Source organism: Anas acuta, chromosome 1 (assembly GCF_963932015.1).
Source record: "Anas acuta chromosome 1, bAnaAcu1.1, whole genome shotgun sequence".
Classification (NCBI taxonomy): Eukaryota; Metazoa; Chordata; class Aves; order Anseriformes; family Anatidae; genus Anas; species Anas acuta.
In genome coordinates this window covers 108,116,686-108,138,866 of record NC_088979.1, presented here as the reverse complement: position 1 = coordinate 108,138,866, position 22,181 = coordinate 108,116,686, and the positions used below count along the sequence as shown (strand labels likewise).

General features: G+C 39.7%; 1 protein-coding gene and 1 long non-coding RNA gene across 9 annotated transcripts in view; both read left to right on the top strand.

Moving 5' to 3' along the window:
• VGLL3 (vestigial like family member 3) overlaps positions 1-13,034 on the top strand; it is a 43,217-nt gene extending 30,183 nt beyond the window's left edge. For 5 of the 6 annotated variants that reach the window (XM_068691397.1, XM_068691388.1, XM_068691379.1 and 2 more), the window contains exon 4: positions 754-6,450. In XM_068691397.1, coding sequence (XP_068547498.1) covers positions 754-797 — 44 coding nt within the window. In that variant the 3' untranslated portion in view covers positions 798-6,450. Of the gene's footprint in view, positions 1-753; positions 6,451-12,255 lie in introns of those variants that run through there. The other variant, XM_068691414.1, reaches the window with a different exon arrangement.
• A 3,141-nt stretch (positions 13,035-16,175) lies between these two features.
• Positions 16,176-22,181, top strand: part of LOC137860797 (uncharacterized) — a 123,003-nt gene continuing 116,997 nt past the window's right edge. For all 3 annotated transcript variants that reach the window (XR_011099191.1, XR_011099192.1, XR_011099188.1), the window contains exon 1: positions 16,176-16,584. This is a non-coding gene — a long non-coding RNA (uncharacterized lncRNA). The remainder of the gene's footprint in view (positions 16,585-22,181) is intronic.

The following is a 22,181-nucleotide window of genomic DNA, read 5'->3' as shown; positions in this document are numbered from 1 at the left end:
CTTCTTTGGGAAGTTTCATCTCCACCTCCCCCTCTATTGTCTGGATTTTAGGTATCCACCCTGTTGGGTGTAAATCTAGTGAAGATTGAATCCCTCTGGAGTAGAGAAATCCCAGATTATAACACAGGTTCCAAGTCCATAATGCTAAAGCCACAACATAGCACCACATTTATTAGATAGTCCTCACTTTTTATAAAGGAAAATGTTAGAAGAACTCATAACAAATGCAAGCTGAAAATCATTAATTTTTCCCATGTGGAAGCACTAGCCGTTCTTGGCTAAAAATCTGACACTCCGTAGGTGAAATTATTTGGGTTTTTTACTTGCTGCAGGAATATTTTACCTCTCTCCTCTGTAAGGTGAAATACCATAGAAACTGTGAGATTCTAAAGTGTTACAGATCTTTTTGAAAAGAGATAGGGGCCAGCTATTGACTATCAGGAAAAATGATGTTGTTCCATAGTGGATAGCCTGCACAGACCTTGCAGGACGATTTTATCACGCCATGCTCCTCTCCAAATGAGGCCAAAAAAAGGAAGCACACATAATTTTACCAGTATTCCTGAACTGCTTGAGCCAGTCTAAAACTTCAGTGGGGTTTAAGTTTGTCGCAAATAAACTATAAAAATTGAAGCAATAGCAATGTTACTAATAAATCCACTAGGCTGGTAAGTTGTGTTTGTTTTTGTTTGGGGAGGGGGAGGAAACAGCTGTATCAGATTTTAAATGTTACTTTTCTTTTCCAAAATCCAGGTCTACAGCATCAGGACAAGAGCAAGGAAACTTCCTGGTTCTGAAGTTTAGATATAACTTAACTCCATCTAGAGCTGGAGTCAGCGCAGCTGGGCAGGCAATATAACCGTCGTTGACTCCTTCTGCATGGGGCAAAGGACACACATGAAGATGAAGAGCCAACCATTCTGGTTTTGCTATTGAGCCTTTTATTTTTAAGGCCACTTATGGGTCCCACAGAGTTGGAAAACAAACAAACAGACAAACTCGCTTTTCTTTCTTTCCTCATCTGAGCCTGCTGCAGCTGGGCAACCTAACTCCTTTCTGCTACTTTAACAGTGTTTTGTTTTGTTGAGCTTGATATTTTTATGAACAGTTTTAATTGTCAGGAAAAAAGACTCTCCCTTGACTACAGTGCGCCTCCTTTCAGGAATACATTATTTTGTAGCTCTTTGTGCATCTATTTTTGTAGAAATACAGAAAGTTTGGGTAAGGATTGATGGGCTATTTTAGGATGACATATTTTTTTAAAAAAAAAATTGTAAAATTGTTAAGTTCTGTTTAAAGAACTTGCTCTCAGAGAAGCACTGGCAAAAAAAAATGTATAAAATGCTATTTTTAGATGTCTGTGATGTGTTTGTGCATTTTGGGTTTGTTTTTTTTTTTTTTTGTTACCTCAAATATCTATCTTTCCCTTCTTTTTAAAGAGCTAAACCTTCCTTCTTTCCACATTACTAGATCTTGATGTTTTCGTCCTCTAGTTCTAGCTTAAGCAAGTATAATTCACACCTAAAGTTTCAGCCAAATATTTTTCCTGCTGGTGTTAGATTCTAGTAAGGGTGTGTTTCTTCATGTTTCTAAAGACAGCTTTGTGCTGTACTGATTGTCAGAAATTTGCAAACACCTTTAGCATGGAGCAAAGCCTGGGGTTACAGAAACTGCATTTCCAACCCATCCATTCTTTCAAAATGGACCAAATACTTCTATGGATTTTTTATCTGACCTGAGTTTGGACCTCATCCATGATCCACAGAAGCTGATGAATGCAGTCGCCTATGAGTTGTGTTTCAGATGCTCATAGTGATTGTAACTACTAGCATACTCATATTTTAAGTCGCGAGGCAGGACTTTCCACTAAGTTATTTCAAGGGTTTTAACCTGTAACATGAATGTTTAGAATAGAAATGTAAATTCTATAAAAATGTGTGACTTGCAGAAACAAAATGTTTTCAAATGGCCTGATCAGTCTGCTGAGCACCGCATGGGAAGAGTTGAAACTTTCAACACCTGTTGATTTCAAAAGCTAGTTGCCTAACCTAAGATTTTTTGGGGGCCTTGTGGGACCCCAGCTACAGCTCTTGAATGTCATAGGAAGTTGTATGTGCTCAGCATGCACAAAAGCTAGGCTTTGCTGCTGTAAGGGTAAGAATGAACTGGGAAATTATATGGCCACATCTAGCCACAGCACACTGCAAAGTGTTTGGGAAACCCCATTTCTGTCCTGGGCCTTGAGTCTGACCTGATTAATAATGACTTTAGTTGAAGCCAAGCGGGAGGAGAATCCAGCCCTGAATAAGGGCTACAAGATTGCCATCAACAGCCCATGTCCTGCAATGGGCTGCTGGTGGATCAGCCTCCAGGCCCAGCAACGTGGTGGTAACTCCAGCAACATGACATCACATGCTTAGGTGGGACCGAGTACAGGATCGGGGCCTGGGTTGCCAAATCCTGGCTATTGCTTGGAAATGTTGCCTTTCTATTCTGTTTACCTTCAGTGAATGAATATTTTTGGGATCCTCCTGTAGTATTTTCCAAGGCTCTCATAACATATTATTTCTGTTATCATTGTTTTCAGACGTAACTGTCTAAAAGGCAAACCAGCTACATGGAGATCAAGACCATAGACATCAAGACAGATTTAAAAAAATAAAACACTTTTAAGGCAGTGAACATTGTGAATGTAGGCTTGTCAGGTGGACACCACATGGGTGTGTGTGAAAAGGGAGGGGGAGTGTTGGGATGTGTCTGCCAGTCTGAAATTCAGGCCTTCCTCCCTGCACTGCTTCTCTCCAAGCTTTTGAACTTGATCCTATGAGGTGCTGAGTTCTCCTTTGACATGAGAGGGCTTGATATGCTGGCACTGTGGGAAGTAGGAATATATCACAATTTGGTAAAACCCTTAATCATGTATCTTGCTGATATGATGTTTGAGACAGTGTAAAACTGTTGAAGGGACTATTCTTAAATATTACTTAAAAATAATAGGGTTGTTGTTAGTTTGTTGGGATGCTGAATTAAATATTATTCTCCCCCAGCCCCACCTCTTGTCCTTATAGTCTATCAGCATTTCTTCCTTAAGGAGTTTCACTCTCATGACAGTTCTATATATTGTTGCTGCTCTGGTGGAGCTAGCTTCTCGGTTTGTCAACGAATTAGTAACGGAATGGGAAAAGTGCATGGAAAGGAAGGTAACAAAAGCCTTCATGGCTTATTTATTTATCAGGACAGTGTAATTCAGGAAACATCTCAGGAATATGAGTTCCTGAGATAGATTAAAAATTGGGAATTATTACAGTATTAGAAATACTGGAAAAGAAAAAAAAAAGATTTTTTATTATTGTTATTATTTTCCCCTGAACTTGGCAAAGCTGGAAGGCAAAGAGGTAATGTGTCACAAGAGAAACAATGAGAAAATTTGTAATTTAACTCTTTGAACATCGGAGATTTTGGGGCAGAGGGAGCAAAACAAAAGGCAGTGTTTCTTTTAATATGTACTATATTTGACTTCCTGAAATAGTTAATGTCTAGCAAGAGCAGTCTGTTCATTGTCTTTGTTTTTGCAAGCTCAGATTGTGAAGGATCTCCTCCTGTTCCCTGTAGCGTCAAAGCAGAATGAGACAGGAACAATCAAGCCTGAAGTTTGCACTGGAATTCCTTTCTGGACTGTTTTATTGAGTTGATGGCTAAAGGGAGTGGATATGTGATGATTCTGTTGCTTCTTTCTTCAAGGACTACTGTCATGCACTGTTTTGCTCAGCAGCTTCCACTGCTGAACTTGTGATTGTGCTTAAAGTACTAGTAATAAGTATGTAAGGTTTTGGGAGACAAGTGCCAGTGAAAAACTGCTATTTTCTACAGCTGTTCACACACACCAGTCAACTGACTTTGAAAGACAAATTTCCTCAGTAACTAACTGTCCCCTGTACTAACAAATGAGATGAAAGTAAAAGCACAAGTACAGCACAGAAAGTAAAAGCACAAGCAGTAGCCCTTCTTATATGACCTGTGATTTGAATGACAGGAAAGAAAAATGTCTTATGACAAATTTTTAAGTTAAATTCAGCAGATTTGCTTCTCTGTCATGCGCACACATATACATGCACACTAATACACACGCACAAATGTTCTTATGAGAAGCAGATGCTATGTTGGTATTGCTCTTGAAGGAAGAGGGGAGTGCTCGCTCATGATGTTGCGGTTACAGCTTATTGATTGCAGTGAAAAATAATAATAAAAAAAAAAAAAGGATGATAAGGCCACTCATGCTACCAAAGGGCCCTTAAAATCAGGTCACAGGCAAGTTATGTCTTAATGTGTTACTAAAGGGCTTGTTTCATTCTTTTTGTGTGTGGTGAATTCCAATGATGTACTAAGAAAGTGAATGATTCATTTTTTGAAGTCTTATAAAAACATGATGTACTCTGACACTATTTCTGGGAGAACATAGGGAAACCATTGTTTTATTTCAAGAAAATCTAAATACTAACCTCTTAAAATTGTTCAAGATTTTATTTCATTCCTATTAATGTTGAGAAATCTGCTGTCATTTTTTTTTCTTGTTTGCTTGAAGACTGGGAGTTTTCTACCTGATTGCCAGTTTTTGAAAAGCAGATATCCATCTTGTTTCAGCTGCATTTTCCCATCCTAACAAGATGATACAATACTGCAGCTATTGAACACCCAGCAGATCTGATTTCTGGTGAGCTGAATAGGCTACACTTGACAGCAGTAAAATGCACTTTGTTCTAATTCCTCTCCTCACTAGTAACACAAATTCAGTTATTGGTTTTTCTGATGCCTCTTTCACAGTGTGAAAGTCCTCAGTGAATGTTAGGGTTTTCTCAACCTTCTGCTTCTCCTGCCTTGAACCATGCTTTTGGGGATGAATCTCTTTGCAGCTTTCAGAGAGAGAGACTGATTGCACATCTCTTGAGAACAGAGGTTGTGGGATGGAAGGGAATGTTGTGTCTCCCCACCTGTACTTATGATCAATTGCCTTGCACATACCCAACCTTTCTGCTTCCAGCCTATTGTGTATGTCTAGCTCTTCACTCCCATTTCCTTATGTATGTGTATATATTTACACACATGGTTATACCTAGTTCCCTCTATTCCACCCTCATACTTCAAATTAATTGAAATTGAAATGAATCTCGTCTGACTGAAACAAACAACAAAAAAAAATATTTTATTGCATTCTCCGTAACCTCAGGTGTGAATGGATTTTTTCCATTCTTGTAAAAAAAAAAAAAAAAAAAGTGAAAAAAGCAACCCCATACCTCTAAGCCCAACCTTTCAAAAGCCCTGATTTGTTTCACGTTTAAAGATGACCATGGAATCAGCAGAGTTATGTAGAGAGGTGCAATATGTTGCCTTTCAACAGAAAAACATATCATGTTGAATACAATTCTTTTAAATAATTTCAGGTACAATGTTTTTCTCCGTATCAATGGACCATATGTTTCTTTTAAACAGTTTAGAAATATATATATATATATTAAATTGATTTCTTGGCTTTAATACATTTGCCCTGGTGCTTTTAAAGGTTATTTGAATGACAAATATTAATTGTGTGTGTAGATTTTTTTTTTAAAGTTGATGCACGTTGTTTGGAACTGAAATCTCATGTAAAGCAGGATAGTATTTAAAAATAAATACTGCTTTTACATGTTAGCCCTATGGGCGCAATCAGACAGTTATGATGCAAGAAGAGTTCCCTTTAAAGCCTAAGGGACTCGTGCTGGGGTGAGGTCAAAATCCCAGTCCCTGAAACAGGAAAGGCAGGAGGGGTCTTCTTGCAAAGGTTGAGCTGGTTGGTAATGCTGTTAGCAAAGATAATGATCTTCTCCAGCATTGTATGCTGATGGTTGGGCAGCCACTACACAACGTTAAAATTAGACTGTACTAGCAGGTTTACACTTGTCCCCTCTTACATGGTGAACTGCATGCCAAGGGGAATTAAAGATACCCCTGGAAACCTGTATTTTAGCTGCTCTTGGTCTGCAGAGTGCATGTAACCCTGTGGCTGTTCTTGCTCTTGTGGTCTCCATGATGGGACCATCTCCATCCTCCAATGCCTGGAGTTCTCTGTGAACTTGCAGGGTGTTTTTAGCACCTAGTAGAGGTTGTTTAGAGACAGTGATAATTAAAACATCACAGTTCTTATGCACCCACTCAAAGGCACAAGCCTTCAAGATGGATCAGCTGTGCATCATTGATGATGGTCGTTACAGAAGCCCTATTCTTGTTTCCCTCCCTCAGTGTCTGTGTAAGTCTTTGATGGCATTGAGATCATTGGGACCAGCCGTGAATGCCTGAACTGCAGTCCAGCGTTGGCTGGCACAAAGTGGAGGCCCAGAGTCTGGGCCAACATTAGTTAACACAAATTGGAATCCTTCTTGATTCCAGTGGGCTTGGGCTCAGGTAACTAGTACCTATTATAAAACTTATATTTATAGCAGTTGAGGTTTACAGTAATCTAGTAAAGTATCTGCAGAAGTATGCTGCACTTTCTCTGCTTGCTGTTTGTAGCTGTCTTTTAAATCCATCTGTCAAATCAGGGTTCCTCTCCTTCCCCACTTGATTTCCAACCCTGCTTCCCTCAAAACTCCATTGAACATTTCATCCCTCTCATCAAAATTGGTGGGGGACTTTGTATAAAGAAAAATGTCACTGTTTTAATTACTGAATAAATAATTTAATGTGAATTTTATTGTTATATTTTTAATGTAGCTTTTTTGGTTTGGTCTGTATTTCTCAACAGTTAGCTAATGCTTTTTTTTTTATTCTTATGCAAGTGAAGAACTCATAAATCTCTTTGGAAATTACAGCATCCTGAGTATCTATTCTTTTCAAGAGATTTAATTTTTTACAGCTAAGGGTTTGTTTCCTGTTGAAAACACTATAAAACAAGTGTTCTAAGATGGCCCTCTGCTGAAAGTGGACAGAGTGAAATCCTAGCATATAAGGATATAAGGATTCCAGTTCAGATGTTGTCAATTGCTTCCTCTGTGATGTCTTATTTGTTTCTTTGTTTATATCTTTTTAAGTTGCCTTAGTACTAGAGGCTACTTTAAAATCACACCTAGTAGAATCACTACCTGATGCTTCTTGGTTGTATGAACCTTTTAATTTTTGAATTTTGTTGTTATTTTGATGGTCATCAAGTAGAAATTTTCCATGAAAGTTATTTACTCAAATTGATTTATTTTTTATTTTTTTTTAATGGCAAAGTTCTGTGATTCCCATTCAGGAAGTAACTTTGCCCTTGCTAAAATTATTTTACAGCTGTTTAATTATGAAATGCTTGCATGTCTGTGTTCTGGATCGAGGTCTGAAGGTTTGATGTTTCGGTCACAGATATATCATTTACTGTTCCAGCAGAGGGGGGGAGGGGAAACCTCCAAACCTTGGCCAAGCAATGAGCTTTTGAAAAATTGCCACTTGCATGCGATCAGCAGGGAGCTGTTAAGAGTTTAGTTGCAAAATTCTGTAAAGATCCTGACCATATGGGCTGTGCTCTGTTTCAGAGCATCAGTAGATGAGCAGGAATTTCCCATATGTCCTGCTCCAGGCACCATTTCCAGGACTGGACAACAAGCAGAGTGCTTTGTCTCTGCTCAAAATCACCCTCTTCTTTCTTGGGCCATCAGCAAAAGGTAGAGGAGTTGCCAGAAACATAAGGAGAGGAAGGCCAGGGAAGGAGGAGTTTGGGTTCAAATCTTTCTGTAGGAGAGAATGGGGTTGGGAGCTATTGGGAGATAAACAGTCTGCATGCACAGTAGAGATGAAGATGGGATGGGGACCACTTCAAAACAAGCAAATAATGCCTAACGATTGTTTGGCTTATACATGAAAGAAGTAGAGGGGGATGTGACAGCCATCAAAAAATACGAGAATAGTGTGGGGACTTAGAAATTTGGGACAAACTATGTGTCAAGAAAAAGTTAGGATAAACATTGCAGGAAACTTATTTCTTTGAAGTGAACTGTGTACACTGTGGTTTAGTCTGTGAGGAAAGATGAGGGAGCCCAGTTGGTTTAAGACAATCACATATATCCTCAGTGAAGCAAATGCATTTTAGGCAGCAGCAGTACGTTAATGTGGAGGATGAGCTAGCTTAAGTGCTTTTTCTTCTCCCTGTAACATCTTCTACTAGAGCAGGGCTCCAGTGGCCTTGCCTCACGTCTTGGTTTCCAGGTGCTCATGGATTTCTATATGATCTAATTGTATCACAAAGCAAGAGGAGGGGAAGGGATGCTCAAGAGGGAACATTATTTTGTCACTGATTTTGTTCATGCCAAACTACAGCCTCTGTTCGTGTATATTGGTGCCACTCAGTTGACTTAAGTGATCTTACATCCATCAAGAATCTCATCATTTACATCCTAATAAATCTAATTCAGAGTTTTATTAGTTGGAAACTAGGTTCCAGCCTGGTGCCAGGGGGAGGTGCTTTCTTTGGTGCCAGGAAGGACCTCAGCAATGCTCAGACTGCTATGAGGGCATGAGGGAAATGCCATGGAAAATGTGAAGAGCGGGACTGTCATCCGCTGTACTGCTGGGGAGGCAAGCATGGCCAGGGGCCAGCTGCTGGGGTAGGGTCTGCTGGTCCAGCAGTTCCTTCAGCCCTCCGTGGGGACCCCTGGTGCAGCAGGACCGGTCGTCCCAGCAGGACCTCGGGCTCCGAGGGATTATGCTGCCTGCATGACGTGGGAGGCCGGGTGGGGACCGAGACATCTGGTGAGAATTCCTCACGGCTGAGCTGTGCATTGGGCTGGGATGCCAATTAATTTAGCTGATTTCTTTTTTGGGGTTGTTGGGAAGAGGAGGGGGGCTGGATGCTTCAACTTTCCAGTAACTGTCTCTCCTTCAGAACATCACTTTTGCTTTATTTCAAGAGAAGTGAGAAATGATATTTAAATAAATAAATAAATAACCACACACTAATGTCTTTGCCTTCACAATAACTGTACATCTGCAATGGTTTATCACTGTGGTAAAATGAGTGGGTAATAAAGTTTTGATGTTGGTCATTGTATGTACAGAGGTATTGCAGTCATTGAAAATGATTTGTTATGTGAATGCCCATAGTAGCACCAAAGTTCAAAGAGAGGTGGTTTGTTTTTCATGCCCATTTAGTTATGAATAACACCAGCTCTAATTTCCTCCTCCCACCAGCAAGCAGAGAGTTCTACACTGGAAGCCAAATATAGCAACAAAGATTTCTATATCTGGCCAAAACCAAGAAATCTGTTCCCTTTTAAGAATAGCACTCTATTCTTTACTGGTGGGGATAGATAAAGAGAAAATTCAACTTTAAGGAACTTTCTCAGTGGGAAACTCCCTAGTCTCTCTTGAATGTCCTTTTTAAGAGTATGAGGTTATTTTTTGTCATCTATGTCAATAGGGATGATTTCTGTAGAGGCTCATCGGTAAAGCAGTTTTGTGGTGGCAGTCTGTATAAATATTCCTCAATTGCTGGTGTATTGTTTCAGCCCTGCTTTGTCTTCTGAGCAACAGAGCCAATGCTGAATGGAAACTCCACAAGCTGCACAACTACCCCTGCTTTTTCTTCACCCTTTTCTTTCAGGTTTTCTTTTGTGGGGAAGTAATTCCTTGGTTCTGACAGATTGACTCCTGCTCAACCTGACAAGTAAGCTTGAGGAGGCGGCGTGCAGCAGCATTGCCTACATGCTCCCTTCCTTCTTGGCTTTTTCATCAAGGGGGAGTATGTGGGAAGCCATCCCTGTGCTCTTTTTCATGACTTTTTTCTATTTTCAAGTTGTGTAGTGCCCACAGAAAGGTGTCTAGAGTTGGTGGGCTGCCCAGTTCCCTGCCTGGCTGGCTGGGCTGGAAGAAAAAGGAGGCATTGCAAACTAAAAACAGAATTCTTCAAGGTCAAATGCTTCCACCACTGATTAGTTGATCTTTCCTGAACTGATCATCAAAATGAACGTGGACATGGGTGTCACTCTACATTTCTTACGCTGAAATTTTCCTATACAAGAAGGTAACCAACCCTTTATGATCTTGAGCAGTTTTTATGACTTCTCTATGCTATCTGAGGAAGGCTATTTAGCCCTTTCTTCGAAGGTTTTATTCCCATTCCAACCCACCCCCACCACCCACCCACAAGAAACTGGCATCTGTGACATGTGAACAAAAAATCCCATTCTCTAATGTACCAGCTGTCCTTGTCTTAGAAGCATTGCCTCATTTGTTTTCAGACTGGTTGGCTGAAGGTCTTTGCTGTAAGGTGAACAGTTCAGGATTATAGATTTCAATCTTCCTCCTTTGGGATTCTGGGATTTTCTGCTGTTGTTGACTTCAGTAGAAACAGGTTTGGACACCTAATGCATCTTAAAACCAATGCGGGAAAGCATCACACAGTGAATCTACTTGCACTGGATTTGTTCTGCAAGATGTCTTACTGATGGAGTTTTAAATAAACACAGGGATGTTTTGAAATATTTTGTGTATGTAAATATGTAAAATATGCAAAACAAACTTAACAGCTGTGGGGTGTACTCATTGCTCACGTGAGGAGGCTTTGTGCAATGTTTTTTTCCATCATCCCCTCTTTTTTAAGCCTTTGCATCTGTTCCAAGATAATCACTTCTCTGTGATTCACATTGGACAAGGAGGGCGGAAGCTGGCTGGGCCTATGTGTTGCCCTAAAGGGTGCCCAAACTTCCATGAAGAACCTCATACTTCATCATGAAGCATACTTTCTACAAATCACAGCAGCATGTGCCCTGTAGGCAATGCACAACAACCGCTTTACAGTAGAGATGGGACACGGTGTGGGTCCAATTGATCTTGGCCACCCAAGAGCGGTAATGCAAGGCACAACACATAGCAAAAAAAAACAAAATAATAGTCACTAGCGTATGAGTCTTAGTTTCCTGAATTTAGTCTTTTTCTTAGGAAGGGGTGACAGTTTTGCATCCTCAAGTCATCTATTTAGCCAGAGGGAGCTGAAGCCTAGGTACACATGAGATCCTGCTGCAGACTTCAAGAGTACTTCAGTAAGAAGAAAGTAGCACAGAACAAGCTCAGTCCATAGCACTATTAGACTACACTTTTATTTTATTGTTGGTAAACAGTATACGTCTTTTAAGACATCTTTTCAGAGAGGGTAATGCATCCTCCATGCACATCAAGTCTCTGCATTGCTTCTGAATGCATCAACTCCAGAGCATATCACAAGATGCTTTGTATGACTTAGCTACCTGTTGTTTTTAATGATTTCTCCACCCTTATCCTTGCTTTTGTTTTCCATTTCCATTGCTTTATTGGCAAGCTTCCAAACTCCTGGCTGCCTGGCAATGTGGATATCTAGGCTCACGGCAGAGTAACTCCATGTCACACAGTTAGCATCTGTGTGCACAGTTTAGCCTGTCCAAAAGCTTGGGCTCATGGGTGTCAGAGGGTGCAAAACAAATACAAGCTCCATTTCCTGGCTTGGTGGTTCCACTCACAGCAAAAGGAAGTGCTTGGTATGAACAGCAGCCCTGGGTAAAAGGCAACGTGGAAGTAGAACACTGTTAAGCAGTAGCTCAGCAGGTATCCTGGCTACCTCAGGAAAAAAAAATAAAAAAATGCACTTACTCAAGCAAGGAGATAGTGCATTCTCCAGAGATGTATTGCTTCTTATTCTCCTTTCTCCCAGATAGATTAGCTGCTGTAAGTATATGACTCAGGAGAGCCTAAGTATGTTTCTACTCACTTCCAGGCCTTTTGTGTGAATAGGCTTGAAAGGATTTTCTTGGTTTCAGAACTTTATCACGCCATGCAGCAGGTGCAGCATACCCATTCAAACCTTTATATGATGAGTAGACTTGCCAAAGTCTCAGTCATCCTATAAGGGTCTTGAGGGCTTTTTGCTTCCTAGGAAAAAAACACAGTGATAAGTGTAATGATTTGTTTGCTCTCAATGGAGCTAACCTTTATAGATGTGGCTTTAAACATTTTGGAAATGTTCTTTTGCATGGCGTTCATTATGTGACTGGCACCTCCCTGGATTTTCCTACCATTGCCAGTTGTCCTAATCAATATATGTATATATCTTTATGAGATCTAGTATTGTTAGAAAGCTCTTCCCAACCTTACTTGTGACCTAATGCAACAATAAAAGTCAACACCGTGGTGGGTCAGGACATTAGCAATCTATAGCAATGCCTTTGTGCTATAATTTCCTAGTTTTAAAAGTGACAGATTCCTTCCATCTTGTTTCCTCAGCTCCTGTCTCATGTGACCTATAGAGACTGCATATACATGTATTCTACCACCCTTTTCCCCTTGAAGCGACTGGAAATTGCTGCCAGCCTGGATGATACAGCAAAGTCTCTGAGGCAACTGTTAAAGCCCGTGGCCTGAAAAAATGTGACTGTTGTATGGCTCATGGGTTGCATGGTTAATTTTCTCTTGTTTTATGTGATGGAAAAGTAGTTGCTTTTTGTATAAAGCTAGATGTGAAATGACCAGAATATTACATAGGCAGAAGCAGAAACAATTCAAGAGCAGAATGCTGAACTTTTTCCTGTTCCCACCACCACAATGCCTCTATGTTGTCCTGAAGAGACCAACACAGGAGATGGCCTTTCATTCCTCACTCCAAGATTACTAGCTAGAAAGCATTTTTTCAGTTGCTTTCTGTTTATGATGCTATGCAGTATGTGCTGGTCTCATCAAACGTGGACAAGAAGCACCAAAAACATTTGGCTAGTGGTTTAGCTGCAGTAGCTGCAGTTCTGCTGTTTTCCATGAAGAAACTCATCATTCAAAGTATGCACTTGTAAAGCAGCGTTTGCAATGTGAGGGTCTGGTAACAAACAGAATGATGTCAACCTTGTTATTTGGATTTCAAATATGGAGAAGGTTAGAGGAACACTGAAACTAAATAATAAGATGTGTTTGTTAAGCTGCAAATCTGTCCCTTCAGAAATTAGTTACTTCTAGTATTTCAAACTGTATTTTGGTGTTTCTTAATAAAGTTTCTCTTTGGTAAAGGACAAAAAGTAGCTGTTATCCATGAAAAACATTGTTGATTACTTATCCTGTGGCTTTTTGCTGACTTGAAGAAGTCTGAGAGAAGTATAGAGAACTCAGATCAACCAGTGTCAAAACCTCTAGTTCCCCCATGCACAGTTTCATTCATCATTGTAAACTCTCTTCTGCATATCTCAAACCTGTTATTTTCTTTATATGAAATCGGCAAACATTATAATTTCATCTCAGTTGGAATATTACTCCCCCCCCCCCCCCCCCCCCGCCCCTTTGATGGGTCAGATTTAAACCATCTGCAGGCAGATGGAAAGGAAAAGTGGAATTATTGTTTTCACCAAAAAATTTTGCAGCTGTCAGGGTGTGTTTGACACAAGCCTGATGGCTAAAAACAAAGACAGGACACATTGTCCCGGCTGGATATCAGAGAGCATAAGAACTCTTCATGGCCAGCTCTTGGACATCTTGGGGCTAAATGAGGTAAACAAAATCATTACTTAGCCATACTCTAGGGCTTTCCAGAGAGATCTCTTCACTGAATTATGTACTGCTTTTGCTGGGCCTCAGTGAGACCCTATCGGTTTTGGCATGAGGGGGTGACTCTCTAAGTGATAGTCACAATACATCATAGAGACCACTGTTTTGTGACGGACATACCACGTGGCAGAGGCTGCAACCATCGATTCCAGTACCTGTCATTACGTATTGCTTCTATAATTCAGATAATTTATGGCTCTGTCATTAACAACTGCAGACATGAAAAAGGGCTTAAAGCAGAGCTTTCTAGGAGGGACACCAGGAGGTATGGCTTAAGCCCTCCCAAAGTGGACTAGAAGATTATTTCACCACTTCATATCCAAACACTAGTGGCTCCTAGGTCATACCAGCAGTACTTATTTTGAGAGCAGGCCTTTCCACAGGAGTATAGTCTGTCTGAAAACCAATCCAACGCTGCTTCAAGCATGTTTCTTCTGGAGGTTTTTTCAATCTTCATTAAGAGTAACTGTTCCTCCTGCTTGCAGCAAGCTAGGCATCCTCAAGAAACATAGATGAGTTTCCACCGGGACTAAATCACTACTCTTCTTATGCACTTGTTGTGTTATATGTAGAAGCATGATTCTTCATTGGTAATGTAGTGTTTAAAACTGCAAGGCCTTCCTAGTTTGTTTCTTTTTTTTTTTTTTTTTCATTTGATGACAGACTTTTGCTGTATTTTTTTTTACTTTTTTTTTAATTTTATTTGTTGTTGTTGTTGTTTTAACTACTTGAATATTAACATCAGCAATATAACCTAAGATAGTTAACAATAACATTTTTGTCCTTTTCATTATGAGTTTTGAGAGTGATTATCTTATGAAGTCATTGGGAGGACTATTTTTCTGCTCTAAAGTGACAACCATGTATTATCTTGATCTTCCAGGACTGACACTGTTGTGTTGGTATTTACTCATGTTGCATTTCTTCCCCAGATAGTTTCTCTGTATACATCTGTAGACAAAATGTGCTTGAGCTGAGCTAAAACTAAGAAAAAGTCATTCAGGAACTGTGAGCTATTATCTGTCATTAAGTCATCTGGACCCTTGTGGTGCACAAGTTTGGAGTTGCACTGCTGTTATTCTGTGGTTACTGAATATGTTGTATGACAGCTCAAATCGAAAGAATTTTGGAAACAGTTCATCATCTAGTTCAGAAGACCCAGTTTCACACTGATTTTGGATCAAGGTATGATGGGATCGTGCTGCTACAGTTGTAATTTGCTAGCCTGGAAGGAAGGAAAAGCCCCAAAGATGTTTCCATTATTTTTTCACTCGTTCTGGGGGACCAGAATTTTAACTTCAACAAGAAAACCAAGAAATCAGAGAGATATTGGCAGTATCACCACACAGAGACCTCAAAAAAGGTAGATCACGTAGCGGCTGAATCCTATTCATATCACTATCATTAATCCAGCAGGTATAGTCCTAATGGAAATAGTAAGAAGATCTAGTGAACCAAAACTGACTTGCACAAAGGGAATATTCTCTACCACTTCTGTACTTGATATACAGTGCCTGGACATGTACTATGTAAAGCCTTAGGGGGAGGATGTAACAGACTGTGCTCCCAACGAGGTACTCTGCAGTCATTTACACCTGCATAAAGTAGGTGCGAAATGTTCCCATTCAGAACTGGAGATGTTCATTCTCATCTACTTAACAGGGTTGTAAGGATCATGGAAGTGGCCAGACAAGGGAAAACCAGACCCAGCATCTTGCTGGCCCCAGTAGCGTCCCCAGCTCATGCTGGTTTATCTGGCAACCAGACTCCTGGACAAGCCGGGAGTGCCTCCGCTCTGTGCCCTATCTCCATGAGCAGTTCTGAGGGGAAAATTATTATTATTATTATCAATGATAATAACAACAATAATAATAAATTAAAATCACTTGTACACTTATTCCTTTGCTGCTTATAACTGTCTTTGTAAATGGGAAAGAGAGGATACTAAATGTTGTCAATGAGGTAAGGCTGCTCTGCTCTCCCTGAACCATCCATTTGCATGCAGTTTCCTACTATCTGTAGGTTTAAGAGATCTGTTCCCATGTGGCAGATCCAGCTGAAAGTCCATCACTCATTGGAATCTCTCAGAAGGTGCATCTGTACCAATCCCTGTATCTCCTTGAGAGGAGGATGATAACAGGCTCAAGTAACAAGAGAATCTGAAATAAAACTAAGAAAGAGAGTGTCATAGGAGATGACAAACTTATTACAGAGCTTTGAATTAACCTGAGGTATGTTTAAGGAGGGAAAAACCTGGGACCATACAAAAGGAGTTTATAGAGAAAGCATTCTGGGGTATAAATATAACTTGTAGATGATGCAAAATAGCTCAGCCTCTGTCTCTCAGGAAAAATGTAGAGATTTACATAACTCCTGCAAATGGCCAGCTGCAGAGTTGTGCAGTTCTGTCGCCGGTGCAGCTCTGCTTCTTAACCATGGATATTTAGTTCCGTACTGCAGCCCTACCAGTGGTGTCTTATAGTTTGAATGAGAACAAGAAAATAGTTTTGTAATGATAGCTTTTCCCACTGTCTGCAACCTGACTTATGTTTAACAAAACTGATCCTCCAATTTGTTATTTCTTTCCTTTTAAAGAAGTGTTTTAATACCTAGACATGATCCAAAAGCCACTGGATTTTGAAGACATTATCCAGCATTTATTCTGGCTGTTTTGTGTGCATCAGAGTCCTGTAACATTTGTTGCTCTTTCTCAGACACAGCTGAATATGATCTGCCTTCATAGCAGTAGTGATGTAAGGTCTCAGATGGGTCCTTCTCCATTTCTGCAGTTGTAGGTGCACTGAATGGTCATTATTAAAGCAGATTCCACTTCCAGAAATGTGATGAACATTATCTTTTGTGATCAGTATATTCCACTAAAAAGTGAAATATTTTGATTAACTAATTAAAGGTCAGGGTAATAGGGTAGAAATTTTCAGCTGAGTACACAGCTGGCTGGGCTGAAGGAAGCGATAAAGGGCTTTGCTGCAATTCATCCACCCCTTGCTAACAAAGATGAAAGCTCAGGTAAGCCTTTTGTGTTCTACCATTAAACTAACTTTGCATCGTATTTGTATGGATTGCTCTAGAGTACACAAATCAGCTAAGTGAATGTTATCGATGTGACAGGCCGTTGTTTCTTTTTTTTTTTTTTTTTTTTTTTTTGTTGTTGTTTTTGTTTTCCCTCTTTTCTGTTCCTAGAGTTGAGGAAGTTGTTTTCTTAATTAATACCTTGCAACTATTCATTTAATAGAACTTACAGCAGGTGTCTGAAATTTTTAAGTAGGAAGAAGTGAAGAGGTATAACAAGATATTATCGATGCATTTTCTGTTTTGAGGTATGGTTATTACATACCTATTTGGTTTTAGTTTCCTTACAGAGGAAGTCATGTAGTTTTCTGTATCTTTTTTCATCTTCTCTGGGAAATTTCTAGAGAAGTTTGTTCTCAAACTGAACTCTGTAATGGGTACAGTCTTTTATTGGGCTGAATGCATAATAATAGGTGTGCTTCTGAGAATGGGTCTGAGAGCACAAAGTTTCCTGAAGTCAGTCCTTAAGTAAAATTGTAGCACAGCTGAAGCTAGGTGGTGTTTTACTATTGATTTCACTAAGGTCCTTCTTTTCTTTATTATTATTTGCTTATCTGAGCTGTTCAAACCAAATTGTGAAAAATGTGTACATTCTGTTCCACTTCATAAAGAATGCATATTGTTTAAGACTTTATGAAGAAACATGTTTACTTTTTTGATGACAACATGTATAAGTTGTTTAAATGTATATTTAAACTGCTAACATGGAGATCATGCAGGCAACAGAAGGTATGAATATGTCACTGGGCATTATTAATATTAGTGCTCACGCTACAGTTAAGGATTAGAATTTCACCAGAAGCTCATCCGGTGTTAACTGCTGCATGCAAACACAGTTCTCTGTGTTCGAAAAATTGCTTTCTGCCTGTAAATGTAGCTGTGAGGAACTGGGAGAACAGGGAGGTCCCCCTGCTGTTGGGAGACAGGTGACTGCAGACAAGGATGTTATTGTGGAGCAGTGCATTTCTGTGCTCCTGTGAAACAAATGCCTCCCTGCAAAAGGCTTTAATGTGAAAGGCAACGATGGATAACATTAATTATGAAGAGAGGAGATTTAAACCAAACAAATAAATTGAAATCCTGAGATGGATTGTTCAGAATTTACCTATGTCAATTTTTTTCGTGTAGATGGCTATAATTGTAACCACTAGGCATGGCCTGTGCAACAGCTTGACTGCTTCCATTTACAGGCAATTATTAACAACACTGTTTAATTACAAGCTAATTTCCTCTAAAGCAGCTTATGCTTGAAGCTTCTGTGATTTAAATGTGAAATGACCCCATTATTCCTTTATTTAATTGATATTAGCTGAAACTAATTAACATACAAAACTCAAATCAGCTTTAATTAGAGAGCCATTACTGGTATATCTCTAATTAGTATTAGAGGTGGAAACATTTGCAGTGATGCTGAATTGTTAACATTAAGAGTAGCTGTATGAGCCATGTTGAAAGTAAATGGCTTTGGAGAGAATATATCTAGAGAGCTTTTGTCTAAATTTACTTTAAGTGACAAACTTAAACTGTAAGCCTACCCTTAAAGACAATACACAAATTGTCATATTTATAAAATACTTTGAAGACACCTGTATGTGTACTTTGCTTTCATGGTGCGCTATTACAGTAGGCTGCTTTTCTCTCTTAACAGAGAAGCTAAAATTGAGCTAATCTTCCCCAGTTACACAAACAAAGTCTCATTCACAGCAGGGTAAATTTCTCCAGCTGTTTATGGACTGGGTATGAACAGCTGATCTCTTCTAAAGAACTCAAGCTGGGAAATAAAGGGGGGGGGAGAGGGAATGCTGTTGAGCAGGAGGTGAAATGGGTAATGGTGTAACTTACTGTGAAACTGGTCATTCAGAAAGCTGTGCATTTTACCCATGCTGCCTTTTCTGATACTGTTTTTTTAACATGATCGCTTTGCTGCTGTAGAATGCATCAATGCTATTATGACCACCTTGATATGCTTTGGTTAAGACAAGTAACTACTTTTAAAAAAAAAAAAAAAAAAAAGGCACCTGGGTGGGAAGGAGACTGCAACAGGACAAGGAATGGAAACTGTGTAGCTTTTGAACTGAGGAAAGAGCCCATGATGTGGGAGAGCTTCTCTATGCTACAAGTGTAATGTCAGGAAGGGATGTGCCTATCTGTAATGAGCCTGTCCACAGCTGTCCCACAAGAACCTCCCAGCCCTACTGGTAGGGGAAGGCTACCAGTAAAAAAACTTCTTTTGTGCTGGATAGGTGTAAACCATTTTCTCTAACAGTGCTGTATCCATTTAAAAAAAAAAAAAAATCCAATTTGCTTGCTCTGATGCTGTTTTTTGTGTGCGCGTGCGCATCACTTTATGTACATAACAGATAGAAAACATGATTAAACCAATTGCATGTAAGTCTCTGGTCCGTATTCAGGAAATGCAGTAGGATGATAGTCTACGTGTGTATGAAGGCATGTAAAAGCACTTTTTACGTATTTGTTTCTTCTTGCCTGTTTGTATTTTTCTCATCTTGGAGTGTAACCTCTTAGACAAAGGTTAGATCTGAAGCTTTAAAAAAAAAAGCTGGGTTGTATATCATGCAAAGGTGTATTATGGTATATGGTAACATTAGTTAGAAAACAAACACAGCTATACTGTTGTGAATGGCTCCTTGGTATGGCAGGCTGATGCGTACCAGGCATCTCTGGTGACAGCTGGGCAGTAACAAGCAATATGTTGTCAAGCTGCATCTCAGTGGTAATATGGCTCTACCCAGATCTCCTCCTGGCCTTATATAAGTTTGCCTCTTGGCTGTTGTAGGTTTTCCTTTCTTAGTTTACCAACCTTAGTTTACTCTGTAACTTGTTAATTGCGCTACAGCCAAAAAGCTAATTTATCTTTACTGCAGGATTTTTTTTTTTTTTAGCCAAATCCAAATGCATGGAAACGAGAGAAAATCCCTCAACCTTTGTGCATCTGAATGAAGCCTTCAACCGGTATCACTGACTTTCTAGTGGATCATGTTCTAGATCTCCTCTTGTATGTTAAGCTTTTTCAGCTGCATGCTGTTTTAAAGAACATTGATAGTGCTCAGATTTATTTATTTATTTTTTTTAAATTTTGGGAGATGTCACTGAATCCAAGGAAGAAGAAATTTATCAACAGTGGATAGAGCTTGGATCAGTGCCTTGAAAACCTCTTCTTGGAATGCTGTGGGAATTAGTCAGGTCTGTTTGTGCAAACGTACATACAGCTACTGACTTAAAGCCTTTGCACTGATCCTGAACTTCTGGAAATTGGAATGCCTTCATTTATCATCAGGAATTCACACTAAGATTTCTTCTGCATGTATGTAAAAGCTGAGGGGTATAACTGAATAACCAGAATGGAAATGTTGGCTGAGAAACAGATCTTTAATTTTGTTTACATACCATGAAAGTAGCCTAAAGAAAGTTGCTGTAACTAAAGGGGTCTAGATTTCTCATAGGGGGTAGGGGGGAAGACAGAAATAAGTCTATGTCCCATTGCTGAGCGGTCATTAGCTTTTACAAGTTACTTCCTTTTTCCAAGGTCTAATTGGTGGCCCGTTGGGAGCCCTGAATGTTGAGCTGTCAAAACAACCTCTCTTCTTATTTTTTTGTCACATTCCAATATAATTAGACAGATGATTACAGTAACAAACACAGTACCAGCTGTTTGAAGCTTAATAATATTTAAGTGTTACCATCCCTTTATTTTTAAGGTACCGAAACATATGGGAATCATAACCCATTTCTCTCTCCCTCTCTCTCTCCTTACTCTGCTAAGCTACATGTTTGTATTCACTTGCCAAACCTGTGTTTGAAGAAAGGAGGAAAAGAAATAATAATTCTAAAATAACCTGTAATAACTCCAGCTCATCTGTCCCATTCATGAAAGTCCAGTTCTCCTTCTTTCCCCAGTTCTTCACTGACATTACTTCCCTGGGCACAGAAAAGTGACAACAGTGTGTAAATAGATTGGTGCCACTTTTCCAGCCTGAAGCTCAGTTAATGGCAATAAAAAGACTAATAACAGTAATAAAGATTTTTTTGGACTGCTCTTTTACTCAAAAAACTCCTTGAGGCAACAGATGTGTCCTTTCTAGTTGGGGCTACATCACTGCTTGGGCGGCTACTGGAACTAATTTCTCTCCCAGGATTCAGATTTTCTGCAGAAAAAATTGTCTGTTTTCAGATAGACACTTACTTTCTCACTTCTCCTGTATAGTTTTAAAAGGAAAGCTTATATAGAAGACCAAAAGCACAAGAAAGGAAAGTAAGTAGTAAAGTAGTTTAAGAATATCAAAAAAATATAGCCAAACTCGCCCTGTGCAATATTACTCAGAAAGCTGCTGAGTTATTCCAGGGATTAAACTGACCACAGAGCTTGCATTCCTGGTTGTTCAGAGCTAGCTTTCTGCCAAAGTACTTTAAGACTTTGGCATCTTTTGCTTTCATGTAACCAGGGTTCGGGTCCCGTAGCTTTATCCCCTCCACTCAGAGCTCTGTTCAGCAAAATCTCTGGGCTTTGCTTTCAGTGTTTATAATGGGTGGGAGGAATGTGCAGAAGGAGGCTTGAAGGAAGAGGGAAGCCAAGGACAATAGTGGATTCTCTAATGCAGTATAACTGGGTTTCTCCACCTTGCCTGGCACTGGTGTACAATGTTCAACAAGTGGCATACTTAGCTCTGGTCAGGTAGAAGTCATACTGTTTCACAAGGCAGTGAAATATCTCCATGTTTGGGACTGAATACCCTGGGTGCTTGGTGGGAGCTTTGTCAGATGGGTTTGGCTGGGACCCTGGGGAAGCTGCCTCTGTCCCAGTGGCATTGTGGTGTAGGGCTGCAGGCAGTGCAGCGCAGCTCTGTGCTGGAAACAGGCAGCAGGTGTGGTGGTTCCTTATCAGCCAGGTGTCCTGTGGGGTCTCCAAAATGGCTTTTGCTTCAGCTGGAGATTAAAATCTTCTTGAATGAGCTCTGTGTTTTTGTTTCTTTTAAAAGATTGTGAGGTTGGGACCAGTCTCCTTTTAAATATGGAATGAAAATCAGCATAATTGCTGCTACCCTAGCCATTTGCAGAAAGTACCACACACTTGCTCTCAGAGGTGCCTGAATTCATGCTATATAATGGGGGTGATTTCCTGTAAAATCTGATTTAAGGATGATAGTGTAAATAAAAGGTTTATGAACTTTAGTAACAAAGGAAAGCTAAGGAGATATTAAGATAGCAGACAAATACATCCCAGTAAATTTCTTTTTTGGGGAAAAAAAAGTATCATGTTTTTATCAAGAGCATTTTCAACAGAACATTATGAATGGATACTTGGCTGCATAAAAGATGAAGTGCTTTTCCTTTTTTCTTCCTTTTTATTTCTTTTCCTTTCCTCACCCTCTTACTACTTTCAGTTTTGAAAATGAATCCTTTCCAACAGGCTGATCCTTTTTTGATGTTGAGTCAGTGGACAACTGAGCTATTTCACACTTGGAGAGCCAAATTTCGTCTCTTATTGCACATGTTCAAGCCTAAATTTGGGCCTC